The sequence below is a fragment of the Gekko japonicus genome, unplaced genomic scaffold (assembly GCF_001447785.1).
Source record: "Gekko japonicus isolate JY-2015 unplaced genomic scaffold, Gekko_japonicus_V1.1 scaffold1809, whole genome shotgun sequence".
Taxonomy (NCBI): Eukaryota; Metazoa; Chordata; class Lepidosauria; order Squamata; family Gekkonidae; genus Gekko; species Gekko japonicus.
Window position 1 is genome coordinate 160,493 of NW_015172061.1, and position 22,454 is coordinate 182,946.

The 22,454-nt window shown below is 44.2% G+C and overlaps 1 protein-coding gene across 2 annotated transcripts in view; it reads left to right on the top strand.

The window, feature by feature from the left end:
- The first annotated feature begins 430 nt into the window (after positions 1-430).
- Positions 431-22,454, top strand: part of TRAF3IP2 (TRAF3 interacting protein 2) — a 51,681-nt gene continuing 29,657 nt past the window's right edge. Inside the window, exons 1-3 of one of the 2 annotated variants that reach the window (XM_015420788.1) lie at positions 431-509; positions 19,336-19,389; positions 19,574-20,332. In XM_015420788.1, coding sequence (XP_015276274.1) covers positions 19,374-19,389; positions 19,574-20,332 — 775 coding nt within the window. In that variant the 5' untranslated portion in view covers positions 431-509; positions 19,336-19,373. The remainder of the gene's footprint in view (positions 510-19,335; positions 19,390-19,573; positions 20,333-22,454) is intronic. The other variant, XM_015420787.1, reaches the window with a different exon arrangement.

Here is a 22,454-nt window from a genome sequence, read left to right on the forward strand (position 1 = left end):
AAGGAACTTTAAAGATATAATAAAATGTCCACTGGATCCTGGCCTTAAAATCCTCCATACAGGTATTTAGGATTGTACAGTATAATGATAAATGTTATTACTGTTGTTTGATGTACTTGCTTTATTTCTCTCATTATATATATTTCAAAGGTGGGTTTTAAATATACTTTTTGAGGTTCCAGAATTTAAAGTGGGGTTCTGTTCCCCTGAGACAATTTTCAGTCAATTTTAAACTTTCAGAATAGTTCTCCTCTACTATCCATTGCATTCTCCAGACTGCCCTGTCGGCTTTTCAAACAGAGGCCCAATCTGTATCAGTGTGATTTGCATATGAGTTCTACTTCCTGGTACAAAGCCTGTTCAGCAACTTACCTGACAAGCAGAGAGAGGCAGAGAGGAAGAAAGGAGAAGCCCAAAAAAGGGAGTGACAGCTCAAGGAGAAGAGGAGAGGCCAACCCAGAAAAGTCGGGCTGTCTTCTTTGCCTACCTGGTCTGCTTTGGGGGTCAAGGTAAGCTGCTAAAGGCATTTCCATCCAGCTCCCCTTACTGGCTGCTGACCCACTTTCTCTTGTGTGGTTTCTTTTTCTCTGCCTGCGTGTGTTTCCTTTTGGATTTCTTATTCTATCCAGTATTGAAGTGGTTGCGTTTAGGATCTTAGTCTTGCCCCTTAACATTTTGCACTTATATCAGGTTATCTGTGGAGAAATCCAGACACTTTGAACATAGAGAGGGTATGCTTCTGCCTTTCAAAGCGTTTATGTTGTAATCTGAAACATGCAAATGAGAGGCCTAGCTGGGCCTCTTAGGTGATGAGACCTGGCCTAGATTACTTGTTCTCATGCTCCCATTTGCTTTAGATTGGTACTAAGGCACCCACATGCACTTTGCTGGGTTCAGAAACACATAGTAATCAGAGTCAAATGTTACTGTAACACACCTCTGAGGTTGCCCTGAGTTAAAATGACTTGAAGTAGTACTTAAAGCAGACAGATCTTGGAATTGTGTTTTACAGAAATCAACAGAGTGAACTCTATCGGGGGATTACTAGGAAAACAAAAACTTATTGACTCAGTGAAGTGTGTGCATGCTTTTCCTTCCTTGAGAATTCTGTATCAGATAAAATTAAAAAGTATGTTTAGGCTGCGACCCTAAGCAAGTTAAGTCCTGTTGAACATCATGGGACTTATTCTACCAGTAATACTGACTGTGAATCTCTGTCATAAAGAGAGGAAAAATATGAAGTGTGTAAGGCTTGCAGTGTGTTTTAAAAAGCTGTTTAAAGATGCATTTTTACATAAGATTTTATTACTACAGGATTTAGAAAGCTCAGCAAACAGAAATGTCCATGTGTGTTCATAGATATGGAGGGCATGTGTCTTCATTGGGGGAAGAGTATGTAGGTCTTTAAAAATTTTAGTCAGAGGGATTTGCAGTTGGACTTATTAGTGCTTTGTGCTGTTTCTACACTGTGCAAAGCATCCAAAACCATGCAGCGGCAAACAGAATAGCAGATCAGTAGGAAAATTAGAAAATGGTTTTCATGAAAACCTTTGAGCGTCCCCCCAAACCCCCCCCCCCACGATGGCATGTAGTCTGTTCCCTGCCTTTTCTCCTGAGCCAGTATCCCAGCTATGAGCTTGCATGAAATATAAACCCTTTGAAGCTGGAATTTATCTAGAATGCCATTCTTAACTGTACATTCTTTCTGTTTTTCTGCTGTCAGAAGCAGTTTAGTCAGAAGCAGCTTAGTTTAGTCAGACTTATTCTTTGGGGATCTGTATGTTGACACAACTCTTTTAAATGGGAATCTGCACAGAATTCTTCATAGCTGATCTGAAATCTGTTAAAAACTAAAAATGGCTTGAGCGCAGGAGTTAGATTGATCTTTTCTTGAATCCTAATGTATTAGGTGTTGAACTTCAGCTGTCAATCTGGACTCATTCAGGAAAAATTAGTTGTACCACACTACAGATTTGTAGCTTGGGGGTGCTACTAGATCCTGGCCTACAGTTGGAGGCTCAGGTCAGAGCCTTTTATCAGTTCTGGCTCATTCAATAGCTACAGCTGTTCCTGGAAATGCATGATCTGGCAGTGGCTACTGTGATCCAGGCTCTGATCATATTCAGGCTAGATAACTGTAATGCGCTCTACATTTGGCTGCCTTTGAAAATAGTTCAAAACATCAACTGGTCCAAAATGCAGTGGCCAGGCAACTGTCAGGGGTTGGTTAAAGGGATAGTATCCCCCCCCCCCCCAATGCTACATATCTACATTGGGTACTCATCAATTTCTGGGCACAATTTGAAGTGCACATTCTTACCTTTGAGGCCCTAGACAGCTTATGGCCAGGGTACCTGAAGAACCATTTTCTTCCATACTACCAAGCCCGCCTGTTAAGATCAGCCTCTCAGATCCTGTTTTCTGTGCCCTCACCTTCAGAGGTGAAATGGGTGGTGACCAGGGCATTTACTGTGGTGGTACCTCACCTTTAGAACACCCTCCCCCTTGAGGCTTGCCTGCTGCCTACTTTACTTTCTTTAAGGCACCAGCCTAAAACACATATTTTTACTCAGGCTTTTAATTAGGGTTTTTTCTTATAACATTTAGTGGTCTGCTTCTGCTTTATGGAGAGTTTTTGGGCTGCTTATTTTTTAATCATTTGGGGGTTTTGTACTGTTTGTAGTTTGTACAGTTATTTGTACTGTGTTTTGTATTTGTAAGCTGTTGTGTCTTGCCATTGACATGTAATGTAAAGCTTGAAACCTCAGGTGGATTGTAATTTGGAACAACACCATTGTACGGTAATCTGGAACACATTGAAGCATGTACGGTAACCAATGAAATGTAAGAGTCTGTGCTGGAGGGAAGACAAATGATTGGTCGTTATCCATGTAATATGATTGGATGTTAACTGTGTGAGGGCGTGGCTACCCCCGCCCGGGAGAGTTTAAAAGTAGCTATGCTCCATGGTTGTGTTGTTGTGTGTCGTCTGATGCTGTGTGATCTTTGGAAGTTCTCGTTCTCAATAAAGCTGATTCACTTTGTTACTTACTTCGTTGTTGAGTTGCATACTTAACATAAGCCATCACAAGCAGGCCTCTGAAGAGTCAGCATAGAAATAGTCAAAACTAGGAATAAGGCCCGTTGTGGAAATAAATACAATGAAATCTAGAAAGAGGCTCTGGGAGAGTGCCCCAGCCTTGGGCACTCAGTGTCAATTTGCTGTGGCGACCTCAGCAGGGTATGACACCAAGTCCACCATTTTCTCCAGAGGAACTGATCTCTGCTACCTGAAGAACAGTTGTAATTTTGAGTGATCTCCAGCCCACAGCTGGAGATTGGCAACAGTGGTTCCCCATGACGGAATGGCTGATTTGGAGGGTGGAGTTTATGGCATTGTACCTGTCTGAGGTCCCACCCCTCCTGAAACCTCACCCTCTCCAGGCTCCATCCCTCAAATATTTAGGAATTTCCCACCTGGAGTTGGCAACCCTGTCTTCTTCCCAGCCAATCATCAACCTACCTTTATTTCTCACTCACTCTTCAGCTTTCCACCCCCCCTCACCTGCAGCCTCTCCCGTGTTCTGAAGCCCTGACTGCTACATCACATTGGCTGTCATACAGGGGCCATCTCAGCAGGATATAAGGACGCAGAATCCACCATTTTCTCCAGGGGAACTGATCTCTGCCATCTGGAAAGCAGTTGTAATTCTGAGTGATCTTCAGCCCTCACCTGGAGATTGGCAACAATGGCTTTATCCCAACAGGCACTAAGGGTACCTCAGAATACATTTTACCTCAGAACAGCAACAGCAAACTGTTTAGAATGTTAGAGGCAAAGGCCTCTAAAGACATCTGTGCTCTGAGGCAAAGGCCAATCAAGCCACATATGCAAATGACCTCTGTGTTCTGACTGGCTATGGGGGGGACGACAGCAAACTGTTTAGAATTTTGGAGCCGAGACTCAGGCAACGCAGCCAGTGGATAGGGACAGGTTTTGAGTGACAGATCACGGAGCCAAAGGCTGTCGGCACCATGTGGAATGTTCAGCAATGTGCCACCACCAACAGAGAATTATTATATAGAGAGACAAAAAATTTCCTTTTACAATCCTAGTTACTTGATTTTAATCTAGGGATGCTAGCCTCCAGGTGAGGCCTGGGGATCCTGCAGAATTACAGTTCATCTCCAGACTACAGTTCCTCTGGAGAAAATGGATGACTTGGAGAGTATCCCACTGAGGTCCCTGTCCTGTCCAGGTTCCACCCCCAAATCTCCAGGAGTTTCCCAACCTAGACCTGGGAACCCTATACCCCATCCTCCGCCGGTGGCTAGGGGGGACCTGGCAACCCTATTAATTACTGTTTTTGTGTCAGAGAGCCATGATACACTAAAAAGAAAGCCTAAAATTTGCTGCCTGGATTACAATGTGATTTTATTACAGCCGCCAAAAATGTAGCCACGCGCAAAGTTACTGGTTTATCTTTATCTCTTATTAACCAAGACGACTTAGCTTCTAGTAACCAAGAAGAAGAAGAAGAAGAAGAAGAAGAGATTGGATTTATACCCCGCCCTTCACTTGGAGTCTCAGAGCGGCTTACAAACTCCTTTTCCCTTCCCCTCCCCACAACAGACACCCTGTGAGGTGGGTGGGGCTGAGAGAACTCTGACACAAACTGCTCTTTTTCAAGGACAGCTGTGCCAGAGCTTGTGACTGACCCAACGTCACATCAGCAGGTGCAAGTGGAGGAGTGGGGAATCAAACCCGGTTCTCCCAGATTAGAGTCCGCACACTTAACCACTACACCAAACTGGCTCTCTTTAGCTTCTAAAGAGATAGAATCTTTCATATCTGAAAATTCAGGCCAATCCAAAAGAATATGCTCTATAGAGTCAATTTGGTTAGTACCACATCCACAGAGTCTATTGGAGCATGGAATAACATTAAACCTTCCTAAGAGCACTGCTGATGGCAAGGCGTTCAAATGAACAAGTGTAAATGCCTAATTCAAACAGGTAGTTTGGCATTTTTATAAGGGGAAGACTACCAACTGAAAAGGATAAATGTACTTTGTGAGTTCTAGCTAGCATACTCTTACAGTCAAGATCCCTCAAACGTCTTAATTTTTTTTTTGCCCCCCGGAGGGGATTTTTGTTGCATTTTCTATAAACTACAAACTACAACGAAAAAATACGGAGGGAACATCTACATCTATGGAGAAAGGAAAGAAAACCACTACTAACTAAAACCCCAAGTATAGGAGATCATTACATCAGCTTATATAAGTGTTAATCTAAAATGCTTACATTACATTGAACATAGTCGATTAAGCTAAATTATTTATCTTTTTAGCCATTTTTAACTGTTTAAAGAAAACCCCATGAGCATCATTTATATCACATGTTTTAAGGTACCATTCAGAGTCTTTCAGCCTTCACTTTGCTTTATCTTTTTAAATCCTCAATTGATATTCTCGTTTAGGGGCAGCCGCCCCCTTTTCTGAAGCCGAATCCTCGCCAGAAGACACAGAGTCCAGTTCACCGCTAGATTTGCTATCATCTTCTTCTTTAGCATCCTCAGCTGGTTCTCCCAGTTGCAATCTCAGGAACACACATGCTTTGGAAACAGAGTCAATTTCCTGTAGTTGCTTTCAGGATAGAATCCCTCACGTGTCTCTTCGAGAATCTAACTACTATCTCGCCAGGTAGATTATTTTTCTTGATATAGGCCCTATAGACCCATTTCGCTTATAAGGTATTCTGCTTTTAAATCTGTAACTGGAACTAATGCATCGCTCAAAAGTTGTTTTAGATTCTCATCTTTAGATTCAGGGACCCCTTGGAACCGGAGGACCAGGTTAGCTTTCTCCATTTGCAGTTGTAAAAGTTGAGATTCATCCGAAGCTTGCTTCCTTTCCAGCATTTGCAGCTTTTTCTTGACTTTTAAAGAGTTGGCATCTATTTCCTTTACTTTCTCAGCTGTTTGCTCCGTCTTTTTTGTAGTTTCAGACAGTTGGAGCTGCTGAGTTGCAAAATTCTGATTTAGAGTTGTCAGCTGCTGATTGATGTTAGTCATCTGGTCCAGTAGAGGGCGCAAAGAGTCTGCCAAAAGTTTAGAGAGCTCAGTGGTCTCTTCTGGTCGTGGGCTCATGCTCCCCAGTGCTTTCACTTTTGGCTGCTTGTCTCTCTCTGCTTTTTTCCACGCCATTTTTATGGATTGTTTACTTTTGTCAAAACTTGCTAAAGTCTCTGAAAATCGCCCAATGCCTATCTGTGCTCTGGTAATGTTCTTAAAACAGATTTCAATGCTTTTAATTCCATCCCCCCATTGCTAAATTGCTTTTTAGTTCATGCGTATGTGAGGGACCCCTCCCCCACTCGCTTTTCTCACTATTCTCAGGGGGGGACTTTCTTTTTAAATTGCTGGTGTTTCGCTTTCACTCGAGTCACTGTTCATTGTTCGTAATACGACCTTGCTCAAAATGCATTTTAAATGCTCTATCCCCAACGCTTGTCCCAGTCAGCGGCTCTAGTTCTATTCGGACGCATAGCGGCAGGACCGTCGGGGCGGAAGAGCACCTCAATTCCCCAGCATCGTGCTGGTGAAGAGGCCACCCTTCAAAAGCCCCATGGCTAGGAGCCTTTCACAAAGGCTCCAGGGGGGGGTAATGAACAATCGTCCCCCATCCTAACCACTAGCGCGCAGATCGCACCCCGGGAGGTCTGGGAGGTGCGTCTGCCAGCGTGTCACCATAAACCGGAAGTTTTCCTCAAACATCTTAATTGACTGACTCAATTCACAACTACTTATAGTTTCTATCGTATAACTGGTGATGCCTAGACATAATAATTTAAATTCCACGTATTTGTCCCAATCACTCATATGATGATCCATCTTGACTAATCCAAGAAGACCTGAATCTAAAAATAATTTCAACATCCTAATTTTCAGATTAATCGTTTTCCACTAAGCCTTTGCTTCAAAAGACATCTCCAGTCTCAGCTCTCAAAGCTATTCCTGCCACACATCTCACAGTTTACAGGATATTGTCTAAAAATCTTTGTAACAGTCCACCAATATTATCTGTTACCAAACTAATCCAACCCCCTGCAGCATATAATAACTGCCCAGACACTTTAGCATTAAATGCTTTAACTGTTTCAGGAACATATTGTCCACCAGAGGAATAAGAAAATCTCAAAATAGCCTTCCCAGTTCATGGCTGTTCTTATAACAGAGTTCAAAAGCACCTTCCAAGAAAGGTCCGTTTGGACTGACTTACACCTAAATACTTAAATTGCTCGATATGCTCCACAGACCGACCTGCTACTGCCCATTTATATTTCCTTGTTCACCATTTTTTACCTTTGACTTAGAAACATTAATAGTTAGGCCCTCTTTGGAGCAATACTCTGAAAAGGAAACTACAAGTTTATATAGGGCAGCCATGGATCTTGAGAGAAGAACTATATAATCCAAATACAAAAGACACGATAACTTCACATGAGCTAAATAAGGCAGATGGAATTCAGCTCTGGAAATATAAGAGTTTAGATCACTGATATACAAATTAAATAACAGCAGAGTGAAGATACATCCTTGTTTCACTCCTTAGCTCAATACAATAGCTATAGTTGGTTCACCAGAAGAAGAAGAGATTGGATTTATACCCTGCCCTTCACTACTCGAAGGAGTCTCAGAGCAGTTTACAATCCCTTTCCCTTCCCCTCCCCACAACAGACACCCTGTGAGGTAGGTGGGTCTGAGAGAGCTCTCTCGAGAACTGCCCTTGAGATAACACCTCTGAAAGAACTTATGACTGACCCAAGGTCACACCAGCAGCTGCATGTGGAAGAGTGGGGAATCAAACCCAGATTAGAGTCTGCTCTCCTAACCACTACACCAAACTGGCTCTCCTTGAACCACATCTTACTGAAGCTGTAGGCTGATCATATGAAGGAAAACTGGGGCTTGGCTAAAAGCTTCCTGTTTTGGGAAATTTTGAATTGCCGTCAAGATATGAGATTGATGGTGTTGTATTCATGACTGCCAGACACAGAGATTTGCTGTGACCTTTAAATGGTGGCCTATCTGTGTTTTAAGGTTGAAGGCAAAAAACAACCAGGGTTGTACTTGTCAGGCCTCTGCCAGAAGCAGGGGATTCCCTGCCTTGGCTCCTGTTTCCCATCACTGCTCCGAGTGGTAGCAAGAGAAAAAAAAATGTAAAAAATAGACACTGTGCTGACAGCATGACATCACTTCCTGTGGAAAATGAGAAGGGACACCAGTTGAAAAATCACTGGAAACTCTATGGTTTTACCATACAGTTTATGTCAATTCCTAGAGAGGCATGACTGAAGTCCAGGAGGATCTATTGATTTACAGTCATTGATTTACTCATTCCCAACAAGAATCATAATTGGTGGTACTGATGGGCATGATGACCCTGATCACTGCCTTGTATGCTGGTTGCATGGAAATAGCAAAAGGACTATGTAGACAACACCCTTTTCTGTAAATGGAAACTTATCCAGAAATAACAAATTCCCAAGGGGTAGCTGTGTTAGTCTGTTGCAGCAGCACAAGTAGGAGTCTGGTGATAGAATAAAATAACTTAGTCTTGTGAAGAAATGTATTAAAGAATAAAAAAAATGTCTCACAAGATTCCTTCTTATTTATCTGGATCCAGAATAAGATTCATATACCAGCTTCTGTAAATGGATTTCCCTTGCTGGGCTGGGATAATTGACTACTCTGCCACAAGGCAATACATGATATGAACTTGGTACTATAGTAAAATTCCTACACAGCTATATTCACATATACCATACAAAAGTTTGGGATGGAGACATTTAAACTCTTTGACAGTGCAGGATCAGAAGTATATGTTTCACTTGACTTGAGAGGGGGTTGAAGATTGCCTTGGAGGCTTTGGGGCTTGTTTTCAATCAAAATTCAATTACCTCCCTACCAGTCCCCCCCCCCCGAAACCCACCAGAAGATGCTTCCCTTAGGGAGTATGAATGCAGTGAGAGAATAGCTTCTGTTGGGCTAATGGCACCATCCTAAGGCCACTCACTGACTTCAATGCATGTAGAAGGGGATAACTGTTCATAGGATGCCACTTTTAATCTTCCAGTCTCTCCATTTTTACAGATCAAACATTGCCACAAATATGAACCAACAAAGGAAACAAACTTAATGCACGTGCCATTTGAAAATCTTTAGTCACAGTGTTATTTGATCATGCTATCTCCTGCTACCAGTGTACATTTTCCAAGCTAGTCATCTTGTTTCCTATAAGATTTTTCTTAGAGAAGAGTGTTTACCACACCTTTGTGAGTTCTGACTGAGTCAAATATATTTTAAACTGAATAGTTCTGAAGATGTGGGGGGTTTTACAGTTGAAATCTACACAACTCTTGATATATGCAAACATTTTTCAGCGGTTTCTCCTTTGCAGAAACTGCAGAAGTTAAATTTGTTGTAGTTTATGTTGAACTTTTCCCTTTGTGCAACTGCAAAATGAGCAAGGCTTGAAGGGACATTTCAAATCATCTGTGCTGGAACACATTGTTATTCTTCTAAACTTGGCAAGAAAATTAACCATGAAGAACATGCATTTCCTCAAATTAAATGCACGGGTTGTTGGACCAGAGAGCTGAACAGGTCAGAATGGAGAAACAAAGATTCCCTTGTCAGAAATATAGCTTTATGGGCTTGCCTACTCAATCAAGAATGTGAAAGGCTGAATCAGAAATTGTTGATTCAGATTATATTATTAAATTAACAACTCTTATGTACATGGACTGTGAAATTCAGAATATGTTTCCCAGAGCTGGTTCTAACTTGATGAGAAAAGGTGACACAGTCAGTTGCCGGTCTATGGTGGCACGCCGAGCAGACTCACCTCCCGAACCTCCCGGGGGGTGAAAGCTGTGCACCAGCAGAAAGGGGGGGGCGAGGAATCGCTACCTCCCACGGAGCCTGGCTGAAAGGCTCATAGCCAGGGGACTTTTGAGAGGTCGCCTCTTCGCCAGCGTAATGCTGGGGAATTGAGGCGCTTCTCCGTCCCGATGGTCCTCCTAATGAGTGTCCGAATGGAAGAAACGACGCTGACTGGGGCAAGCGCTGGAGGTCGAGCGGTTAAAACGGAGGCTAAACGAGGTCGTATGACCGAGAATGAACTGTGAGTCGGATTAAGGCATATTTGCAATTCAAAAAAGAAAGCTCCCTACCCCACGGACTAGAAAGTAAAGCGAGCGGGGGAGGAGCCCCTCCCATGTGCATAAACTTAAAAGCGAGACCGGGGGGGAGCGGAAACAAAAGCGATGAAACCTGTTGGGAAAGACTTACCAAGGCGTGCATGAGCATTTGAGCGCATATTCAGAGACTTTGCTAATCTTTGCGAAAGTAAACAACTCATAAAGATGGCGGGGAAGAGGACGGAGAAGGAGAAACTTTTAAAAGCGAAAGTAGCTGAGAGTCCACGACCAGAAGGAACCACCGAGTTGGCCAAAACGTTGGCAGAGTTCCTGCGCCCCCTGCTGGACCAGATGACTAACTTCAAGGAACAGCTGTCATTAATGAACCAATGTATCACTACTCAGCAGACACAATTGAACGAGACTCTTAAAATGACAGAACAAACAGCTGAGAAAGTGAAAGAAGTTGACGCCACTGCTCAAAAGGTGAAGAAAAAGGTACAAAAATTGAAAAAGAAGCAAATTTCAACAGAAGAACAGCTTTTACAATTACAAATGGAGAAGGCAAACCTGGTCCTTCATTTCCAGGATGTGGCCTACAGGTCCTATTCCGTATACATAAAGAAGAAGAATCTGCCTGGGGAAATAGTACTGAGATTCTTGAAGAGGCACGTGAGGGATTGTATCCTGAGAGCGACGGCGGGAACACCCTTGAAAATCAAGGACAGTACCATCAGGATTCTGAAAGATATCCCATTTGAAATAAGACAAAGGAGAAAGAAATATAAAGATTTAAATCTTTTTCTTCAAACAAATGCAATTAGCTACTGGTGGTTATATCCAGAGGGCGTAACCTTCAAACTTCAGGACAAAAAAGGAAAGATTGACTCTGTTTCCAAAGCACGGGACTTTCTGAGAATCCAGTTGGGTGACGTGGATAAAGAGGAAAAGGGCAGTAAGTCCAGTGGCGAGCTGGACTCGGGGTCTTCTGGAGAGGACTCTCTGTCTGAGAAAGGGGCAGCGGCTCCTAAAAGCCCTTATAAACTGCGGAAAAGACAGGATAAGAAAAAATGAAGGCTGAAGGACTCTGAATTGTGCCTTTGAAAACACTGTTGTTAATATTGAGATGCTTAGGGGTCTTTTTCCAACAGCTAAATTTAAGATTTAAAAGTTATATTAGCATATCTGGCTAAGTTCATAAAATTGTTAGCGTTTTAAGGGATGGCATTGTGTACAAGCTAATTTGATGATCTCCTCTCTTGGGTTTTTAGTTAGTAGTGGTTATCTTTTCTTTCTCCTCAAATGTAGTTCCCCTCCCCTATTTTCATTGTAGTTTGTAGTCCTTATATAAAATGCAATTTAAAAAATCCCCTTCGGGGGCAAGAAAAAGAAAAAGAAAAGAAAAGGTGACACAGGCAATTGCTTTGGGTGCCAGATGTTTCTAGACTTCAAGGGCAGACATCTCTCCCACATACCTTGCATTCATTGCGTACCATCCTGATTGTGACTCCTCTTCCATTCTGGTCGTGGACAAGCACAAAAAAACATGCAGGAAGGATCTGCCTCTACTGCTTTTAATGGTCTAAGGTGTTAGCCAAACTGCTTTATCTACAGCAGTTGGCAAATTTTAATCTGGGTACTTGCCAGCTATACCAAGGTCCAGTCCACACCAAGGTTTGCCAGTAAAAGGAGTCGAGGCTGTTGTTACTAAGATAACTGTCTTTTACTTATGAAAATATAAATCACATACAAACAATACTGATGCACACACACATTCAATCAAGTTCCTTAGAAATACAGAATTAAAAATAGTCACTTTAGCATTAACAGGTATGGTGATGGGGGAGATACTTATCTGTCCTGAAGCTTGTCAGTTCCAATGAAGAATGGAGGATCAGAAACTTAGAATACTAGGGGAGATTAACACACAGCTAGAACCAGCCAGCTTGTGTGGGTCTCTTAACTGCAGCTTTCACACAAGAGTTTAGGTATAGGAAGCTGGACAAAAGAGGAGTTTAAAGCAGACAGGGGGTGTTGGGGGGAAGGCGGCTAGCAAGGGCCAGGCGACTGGTCCTTACCTTTTATAGGTGGATCTTTGGGTGGGTGGCAACTGAGCCAGCCTGTGGACCCACCTACCTGTTAGTCCGCCCCAAAAGTAATCTAATTGGCTGCATGTAGTGAGGGGTGGCAACCTAAAGGGTTGGGCAATATTGTAACTTAAGATCCTAACTCAAGGGATGGCATCTGGTCAGGTGTGAAAGCTTGGCGTCAAGGAATCTCCTTGATGTGCAGATGAAGCTCGACCATTCCCTGGTCATCAAATGTGCATCTGGCAGGAAATGCTGATTCAGATGTAAAGCAGAGATGTGGAATACGTGTCTTTCAACAGTTCATCAATGGGGCCTGCTTTCATTCAAGTTGTCATTTGGCTGACACAATGGCGATGTGTGCTTTCTCCCTCAGGCTGGTAGCTGTGTATTTGAAACCTCATTAACATGTAAGGCTTAGTGCAGGCACCTTCTCTGTGTAATGCCAAAACAGGTGATTTGTACAGCTTTCTTTGAGCCTATGGGTGTGTGTGCGCAGTTCATGTAGTGTTTGGCAGCAAATATAAATCCATAAAGCAAATATCAATCTCAGTCCTTAACAAAGGAGTTTTCAGAACTTCCCAGTAGCTAATCCATCTCCAGGTATTCCTCTCTCATGTTGTTACACTTTCCATCATTTGCCACACCTGTGTACTTTCCCCACCCTATCTGGCACTGCCTTTCAGACTCAATCAAAGTGTAGTTTTTTAAATAGTTCCCATCCACTTCAAATCCTCCCTCTCATTTTTGTACATTTCCCTTCAGAAGTGAGGTGGGTGGCTCCGGTTTTGGTGATCTAATGGCGAACGCATCTCTCGGGAGCTCCCGAGGATATGATCCATGAGCCGGCGGATGAGAGGGGGTGCAATTGTATGTACACACAGAGAGAGAGCCTTTGCGAAGGGCTCCTAGCCATGGGGCGCTGAGGATCGCCTCTCTCCCGGCACGTTGCCAGTGGATTGAGGTGTTCTGATGCCCCGACAGTCTTGCCACTGTGTTCCAGTAATGGACTCAGAGACACACACCGGGACAAGCGAGTGGAGGTCGAGCGTTTTAAACGTTTGAAGGCGAGATCTACATGATCTACATTGAAAGTGAGTTTGGTGAAAATGAGAACCAGAGAAATGGCTGAAAGTCCCCCCTAAAGTAAGCAGGGGGGAGGTGGGCCCCCCCCCCCCATGGAAATAAAAATGGTCTTAAAGCATGCCTTTTAAAGGGGAATGGGACTGAAGGCAAAGAGGGATGATAGTAAAGAACTTACAAGAAAATTACAGGCGATTTGCAGACTAGAGACTTTTGGCAAACTTTGTTAAAGGTAAACAGCTTCAAAGATGTCGCTGAAGAAGACGGAGAAAGATAAACAAATGAAACCTAAGCTTCCTTCAGGAAGTGCTAGCCCAGCGAGTGCGGTCACACAATCAGAAACAACCGTAGACTTCTCTAAGATGTTAACAGAAGCATTGCGACCTCTGCTAGAGCAAATGAAAACTCTCAATCAAAATTTTGCTGCACAGCAACAGCAACTAGATGAGACTTCAAAAAAAAACACAACCCAGAACAAACAGCCGAGAATCTTAAAGAAGTGGATGCCAACACTAAAAAACCTAAAAAGCAAATGCAGGAGATGGAAAAGAAGAGGAACCTTGATGGAGCCCAGCTGTTACAGCTACAAATGAAAAAGGCAAGCTATATACTGAGATTTCAAGGAGTTCCTGAGACTAAAGGGGAGAATCTTACAGACTTTGAGTAATGCTTTGGGACCGGTTGCAGATTTAAAAGTGGATTTTCTTCAATGCGAAATGGATGTGATCTATAGGTCATATTCAGAATACATAAAGAAAAATAATCTGCCCAGTGAGGTGGTGGTAAGATTCTCCAGAAGACAAGTGAGGGATCAGATCTTAAAAGCAACAAATGGAACTACCCTTAAAATTGATGGCAAGAAGAGTCTTGAAAGGCATTCCTTTTGAAATAAGGGAAAAAAGGAAAAAATACAGAGACTTGGCTTTGTTTGTACAAAAGAACAACATATCCTACAAATGGACTGTACACGAAGTCATACTCTTCAAGTTTAAAGAAAAGAGGGGGGAAATTGACTCTGTTATGAAAGCAAGAGAGTTTCTGCAGCAGGGGTCGTTTCGTAGAAAAAGAGCTAGGGGAACTCATTAGCATAACTCATTAGCATATGCCACACCCCCTGACATCACTGGAAGTGTGTCATGAGGCCACACCCCCTGACATCACCGGAAGTGTGTCATAAGGCCACACACCCCGCCCCCAACGGTCCTGACTGCTGCTACCGGCCTTGCAGCTCCACTGCCGAGCCCCATGAGGGGCCCGGCGGTGGACCTGCAAGGCCGGCGGGAGTGCAAGGAAGCCCCGCAAAGGGCCTCCCTGGCCCCAGGCAGGCAGGGGTGGGGAGAGGCAGGGAGGAAGCAACTTACCCTCCCTCTTCTCCTGCCTCCTCCTGGCTGAATGAGGGCCGGAAGCGGGGCGGCCGGAAGCAGGGGGCGGGGCTTCGTCATGTGCCCCGCCCCCCGTACCTCACCCGGGGAACTGCGATCCCCCCCGAAATGACCTCTGTTCTGCAGCAACATCGGGATCCAACAGGAGAAGAGGACGAGAAGAGCAACAAGGGGAGTGATGAAGAAGCACTTACTGGAGAAGATTTGGAACGTGGGGCGGCCACCCCCAAGCAAGGGTATCGAAGTTTGACTTTTGACTTTTAATATTTAACCGTTCTTGTGTATGGTTCTTTACTAAGTCTGAATACCTGGACTTGAATTATCAAAGCGAATTTAATGATCACGCCCAATGTAACAAATTACTCTTTTATTATTCAAAGCTATTTTATTGTAAGCATGATATGACCACCACCTCTTGGATTTTTAGTGGTTTATCTTTACTTTCTCCCGTAGTTTATATTTCCCTCTTCCCTATTTTCTTGTAGTTTTTAGAAAATAAGAAATAAAGAAATGAGGTAGGTGGTCATAAAGAACGGGTTCTCTACCAACTGCCCTTCGTCCTTTGGAATGCCCTACCATTCTTCTCTGCACCTCACACCTTTATTGAGCTTCATTGGTTTTTTAACTTTCAGCTGGGTTATCATCAATGTGACCAATGAGTGTTTCCCTGTTGTTGTTGGTGGTGGTTTTTTGGGGTGGGTGAGTGGGGTTAGGTCCCTGTCTCTTCTTTCAAAAGTGCTACTATTTTTTTAGTTGATGCCTAACACTTTTTTTTAGAGTTTCTTGGTCTTAAGTGATTTTATACTGGAGTGTTGTGGGATTGCTTTCTTGTGGTTTTGTTGTTTATCACACTATATACTGCCTTTTTCACACTGCTGTGGAGAGGAAGTATACATGTAATACAAACATTATAGTCTACCTGACCCCTCCTGCTTTTCTATATTCCAAATTATCTGTCCACCCCAAATCCTCATTTCCTGTACTTTGCCATTTATCTCCATCTCTCCATCCCAGTCAAAAAGGATGTATTCTTCTGGTGTTTCAGGCCTTGATATTTAGGCCATTTGCAAGCATCCCTGCATAGAGCAGCAAGCAGGTCTGCAGAGATAAAATGATGGTGAGTGGAGTCAGTGTTGGATTGCACTGCTGTGGCCTTCGGGGGGGGGGAGCAAAAAATTGAATCATACAACTGAAAATCTAAAAGCTGGTAATTGATCAAATGAACACATTGTCAGACCATCCTGACAATGTGTTCAGAAAAACTTGAAAGCTTGCAAAATGTTTTCTGTTATTGGAGTTGGTACTGCAGGACTTTTGTTTTTGGATTTTGCTTTAGACTAATGTGGCTAACTTCAGCCTCTGGGTACTTTAGAAATATTTGAATTAACTGATAAAGACAGGGATTCTTCATCTGGAGGAAAAAGAACCTGGGATGGAATGGTGCTTATGTTGGCTTGGTGATATTACCCAATTTGGCTTTTATTGACTTTTTCTCAAGACATCAAGTAAAATTAATTTCCAGTCTTATGAATATCACAACTACCCTGTTTTTCCTCTATTTGCAGCCCTTTAACGGACCTCTGTGTTCTCTTTGGTGCTAGACATTTTATCAATTACTTATTGTGTGTGTGTGCGTGTGCCTGGAAGTCATGGTTGACTTCTGGTGACCCCTACTGGGGCTTGAATGTTTTAGAGAGGTGGCTTGTTATTGCCTGCCTCTGCATCCCAGCACTGGTATTCCTCGGAGGTCTCCCATCCAACTACATGCCACGGTTGGCCCCAATTCTCCCTCTAAGCTGTGGAGTCTTGTAAGCAAAAATTCTACTTTGTGAGCTCCTGGCATTAAAGTTGTGAGCAAGCCATTTGGCTACTGTATAAATTAGTTTGCTCTGGAGCCATCCTACCTGAGCTAAGACAAAAATGTGTGAGCTGGAAGCTAAAAAACTGTGAGCTAGCTCACACTAACTTAGCTTGGGGGAACACTGGTCAGCCCTGCTTAGCTTCCGAGATCTGACAAGATCGGCCTTGCCTGGGTTATCCAGGTCAGGGCTCATTTTTATTTTTTCACTTGGATGCTTCCAGTTTTGCTGCTTCTTCCAGAAGACCAAAAGTGTGCAACCTGACACTTCTTCCACCTAGCACTGTTATCTCTGCAACCATGCTTGCTGTTCTACACAGAGTGCTTACAAAAACCTTTAACATCCTGGCCGGAAACATCTTCCTTCCCTCGTTTCCCCCTCTTTTAGTTCTAAACATTCTTAAGTTTATATCTTAATAAAAGGTATTATGGCTTTTATTGTACCAGTTCAGGGATCTTATTTCTATAGGATTGTTCTTCATTGTTTCTAATACATCCCACTTAAAAAATTTGATTATGTGCTTTTGCATATGAAAGAATAACTGCGGAGAGAGAAAAAATGCATAAATTAGCGTGACGTGTAGGATTCAATCTCTGTTCTGCTGAACACTGCCAAGTCTGTATTCATCAGCATATTACAAGCAGGGGAGGCAAAATTGTCTAAGGTAACACCATATGTCGAGCCTTTATTGCACACACTTACCGTACTGTATTACTGCAGTTTTTGAAATAGCCATGTTAATGTTTATGTAGCTACTTCTCCAAAATTTAACACAAGTGGGATATCATCTTCAGCTAACTTCAGCCTCCAATTAAATTGATCACATGACCATATGAGACAGAAATGAATTAAAAAGCCATTACTTTTGCATAGCTGTCCATCTCTGTGACCTCATTTGAAAGGTTTTAAAATCTTTTTACATCATGTTCCATCTTTTTTCTTCTTCTATAGTACCAGTTTTCAGTATTGTCTTGTTTCTTCAGCCCTTCTCTCCACAACTGCTGATAGTGGAACATAGATTAGTACAGAGCTTTCTCAAGTTAGCATTTCTCTATAACTGAAACAACAAAAAGGTTGTCTGATGCCGATTCCGCACAATCTCCTGCCCCGGCATGGACACCCGAAAATATTTGGTTTTGTCATTCGTTTCCACACATGATTATGCGCGTTCACAAGTTGACCCAAATCCCGTGCACTCCCCCCCCCTGCATTTTCCATTTCTGTTTTTTTCAGGATCTTTTTTTTGCTTCGGTGCTGGAGTCAGGGTATTCCAATGAGGAACTCAGTCAGGATTCGCACTTGCCTAGTCTCGCCCCTTCCCACCCACATCCTGTTTTGTTTGGCTGCTCGCTTCCAAAACCATCCCCGTCCTCGCATGCTTCCCCCCCCCTCTTTCTTTATTGCCACAGCTGCAACATCTTTGCATGGTGTGGAGTTTGCCCATCGGCTCGTGGGATCCCCCCCCCCCATGCTTTTGTTTCTCATGCTTTCGTTTAGATGATAGGTGAGTGCTGGACTTAAAGTCCCTGACATGGCCAGACCTGTGAATTATATCAAGGAGGTGTTCCACCTCATCATACTGCCAAAATGTCCCTCTTCTCCTGGCAGCCATTTTAAATTTAGTGTTACAATGCTCCCGCAATGTAGCGCTTTCAAAATCCTCCTCCTGCTCCCCCCTTCCCAGAGTTCAGCAGAACTCAAAAGAGCCTGTTCTTTTAACCATTATGCTGCTGCCTCAAAGCAGGAGTCAATGGGCTGCAATCACTCCAAGCCAACCCCCCCCCACATCTCCTAAATTCATAATCACAGACACCCAAGCAGCACACAATCCCAGAAATTTAGAGCTCAGTGGCAGCACTGAGACAATGTAAACAGTACTTAATCTAAAGATTGCTGCCTCAAATGCTGGACTGCAACATGGATAGCCCCAATTTAAGCACAGGAGCAGAATGGGGTGAGGATGTGATGAAGAAAATATGTAGGTGAAAACCAAATGAAAACCACACTTCTTTTTTTTTTGAGGGGGGGAGGGGAAAAAACAGGAGGCAACGCATGTGCTATGGCTACGCCCCTTGGTGGTGCATCACAACGCAACCACACATGCTTTTTAAAAAAAGGGGGGGGGAAACAAGGCTGAGGAGTGGCAACACACGGGGAAAGGCAGAAAAGTAGCATATGTGGAAATCAAGATCTGACACAAAATGACCACAAAAGGCGAAGAGTTAACTGTTGTGCAGAACTTGTGCATCACATCCGGACCTTTGGAACGCACAGGAAAATGAAAGCAAACTGTTAATGTGGAATCAGCCTGATGTATCCATTTGTGCACAATTTCTATGGACACAGTCAAAGAAAGAATGCTTAGCTGAACTGAGATTACTAGTTTCCTATTTCCACACTCTTGAAGATATAGTGGAATTAGAATGTTCTCTAAAAAGCATACTCCTATTAGGATTGGGTCCAACTCCAAAGTGGATTCCATTCTATTAACATTAAAGCCTAATACTGGAGGAATGTATCTTCCACTGTTGGAAGGGTTCTTGTACCAGCAAAACATTTCGTTCCCCTCTTAGCACAGTGGAACTTTTAGATCCAAGCCACTATACTGAAGATTTGATTATAATAAAAACTTGATGTTCCATTCCCCCCCCAATTTCTGTAGTCATCCTCAGTGATAATCTTGTTGCCTTTCTCCTCCTGCCCTTTTACCTTTTGCAGTTTGTACAGACTTCCCAGGATTTCTTCAGAATATTGAAATGGCCTCTTTAAAAGGTGAGTCCTTTTGTACCAGCATTTTGAAATGTTATTTTTTTTCAAAAGTCATTCAGCTTGTGCCGATTGAACACATCACATTGTTTATACCTCTTGTCTTTCTTGAATTGCATAACTAGTCAGATATAAAGCCTTAGGAGGCAAATCAGAAGATTGTATCATACCATTTCTTTTCCTTCTTTAGGAACTATGATGGGTCGAAGCATACCTGTTGAAATTGATGAAACTGGAACTTGGTCTCCATTTCCAGAACACTCTTTGGAAGTCGGACTGAAATCTTCTGATGAAAATACAGAGAACTTGGTGCCCATAAACTTTTACCCATTGCAAGTATCTTGTCATTCAGTGGCTGGGCAGTCACATTTTTACAGGTTCCCTACCCATGTAGACTGTCATAATGTTGTGCTAGAAGAGTGTGACTACGATCTCCCAAAACAGTGCCAGGATTCTGGAAGGGCGATGCCCCCTGATGCATCCCGTGAATCAGCAGCTTCATCAGAAATTCATATTTTATCTATAGACAAAACAAACAAGGTGTTAAGGTCTCAACCATCATCTGAGTCTCCTGATGCTGGACACAATTCTAGTAGTGCACACAGAGGTTCATCTGACGTTTGTCAGAATTCATTTGGTGAAAGTCAAGAGACAGCAAAATCAAGTCAGACCCAGGATAATAGACCGCCACTAGATCTACCAACAGAAGATGCAGGATATGACTCTCAGCCTCTGGATGTAATGGGCATCAGGCAGCTAGAACCTCCATTGCCACTTACATCTGTGTATAATCTACAGGACTTTCCAAGACCATTAATGTCCAGAGACTTTCCACAGATGGGCCATCAGCCATATCCTGTGATCCCACCAATGCCTCATCCTAATGCTTCCCCACAAGCTCAGTGGCATTCTAGATACACTCCAGGTGACATATGCTGCCAGAATCCATGTAAGTTAATTTGTCAGTGTGCTTTTTTCTATTTAGCTCAGGCTTTTGCAAAAGATTCCTACTGTATTTTGTCATAGGTACCATGTGTTGCTGATTTCCATTATGTGTTGCTGGCCATCATCTGTTCCCAGATTTTCACTATGCCACTGAGGCAGAACATTCAGTTCAATAAATCAGTGCCAGGTCTCAAAGCAAGGCAAAGACTCTCTGCTAATATACATAACAAGAAAGAAGACCCGCAAAACTCGCGGGGGGGGGGAGCTCCAAACTGAGCAGGCGGAGGAACCAGCAGGAGCAGGTAAGCTCTCCCCCCCCATCCCGCCGGTTCCTCCAAGCCCTCATCAGTCTTTACGGTTAAATCACAGTTCGCATAGACCTTGTTTTCAAATGTCCCCTTTTTCTGCAAACGAGGATCTTTACATTTCTTTCGCTAATCCATGCCTCTGTAAAGACCTTGTAGAAATTCACTTGCCCATCTCTTAGATGAATTACGGTCTCAGGTTTCACTCCGTCAGCCGTCCGAACGCAGAGCCACTCCCAGCCGCTCGAACTCACTTCTCCGCGTCCGCGGCTCCTTCCGTTTGCAATTTTAAAGATATCGTACAGCATACAACTTGCAGCCTCCAATCCTTTCTTTCCACAGAACCCGATTAAGGTCAGATATCTCTCGAAGGTTCACTGGAGTCTAGGTGAGGAATAACCCCACGAGGCCCCCCCCCGGCTCTGAGGCGGTGGCGGCGAGGCCGGCTGCAGAGTGTTCCCTGCGCATGCGCAGGGGACGCTCTGTCACTTTTGGGGGGATTTAAGTATCCCCCCGATGTTTTTTCCAGGTTTTTAGATTTTTGTGCACACCTGGGGACTGCCCCACGTGTGCACAAAACTCTCCCTCCCCCCCCAGCTGCCCCCAATGCACGGATTTAGGTATCTGCACGCACGGGGGCCACTTCGCTATTAGATATATAGATCTTTCCATTTGGTTCTGCAGCAGCTGGCTTCCTCTCTTAGGACTTCTTCTCCTGCTAACATGAATTCAGTAGCTTGCCTTCCTATTGTATCCTCTCAGTATTATCAGTCCATTAAGAAGCTGGCTCGCCTGCTAGGTGAACTAGGCCTTCGCCTAGAGCGCGAGCTGGTCGTTAGGGGCGGGAGAAGAGGCAAGAAGGGCGGGACGGAAGGGGGCCGAGGGGAGCACTGCCTGGGCCAGCGGTGCCATGGCGAGGCAGGCAGGCAGGGAGCCAATCCGAGGGGCGCCGCCAGCCCGCCGGCCCAATCAGCGCCCAGTGGGAAATCCCGTGTGTTAAATGCGCGGGAATCCTGGCGGCTGCCACCCTCCAAGACACTCCTGGCCGGCTCCAGGAAGGCACTCTTCCCCCCCTCCCCCTGCAGTTCCACACCTGTGCCCGCAGAAGCTTCTCCCCAGAATCAAATGGGGGCTGGTCTCCGAGGTGACCACCCCGGGGGACTCGCCCTGTAGGACAAGGGACCACCTGGATCTCTGCCGCCCCCTTCCCAGTTGCCCCTGAAGCTTCCCCGAGGGGGATTAGCGGCGGGGGCTTCCCCCCAGAGGCGGCCAGTGATGATGCAGTGAAGCGGGGAACTCTCCGGGGCCAGCGAGGGTCTCCCATTCCCCGACGTCTCCCCTAGACGGATCAGGAACCAGCTCAGCCCTGGGGGGGGGAACCGTGGCCTCTTGGGGAGGGAGGGGCCCCCCAGAGTAACTCCCTTCTTCTCCCCCTGCCTGCCCCGTCTGTCCCCACAGCCGCCCACTTCCATAAGTACCAGTATGTGGCAATACAGGAAATTAGGGATGCCAGACTACAGGTGGGCCCTGGGGACCCCCTGGAATTACAACTCATCTCCAAACTACAGAGTTCAACTCCCCTGGGAAAAAAATGAATACTTTGGAGAGTGGATTCTATGGCATTGTACTCCACTGAGGTCCCTGTCCACCCCAGGCTCCACCCCCTATTTCCTAGCAGAACATGGCCTCCCAGTTTCCCATACCTCTGTGCCTCATCTTGTCTAGAGTATGTGGATCTCATGACTTTTGTAGCCAGCTAGGAAGGCTAGCCCAGTGTTGTCAGATCTCAGAAGTTAAGCAGCATGAACTCTGATTAGTTCT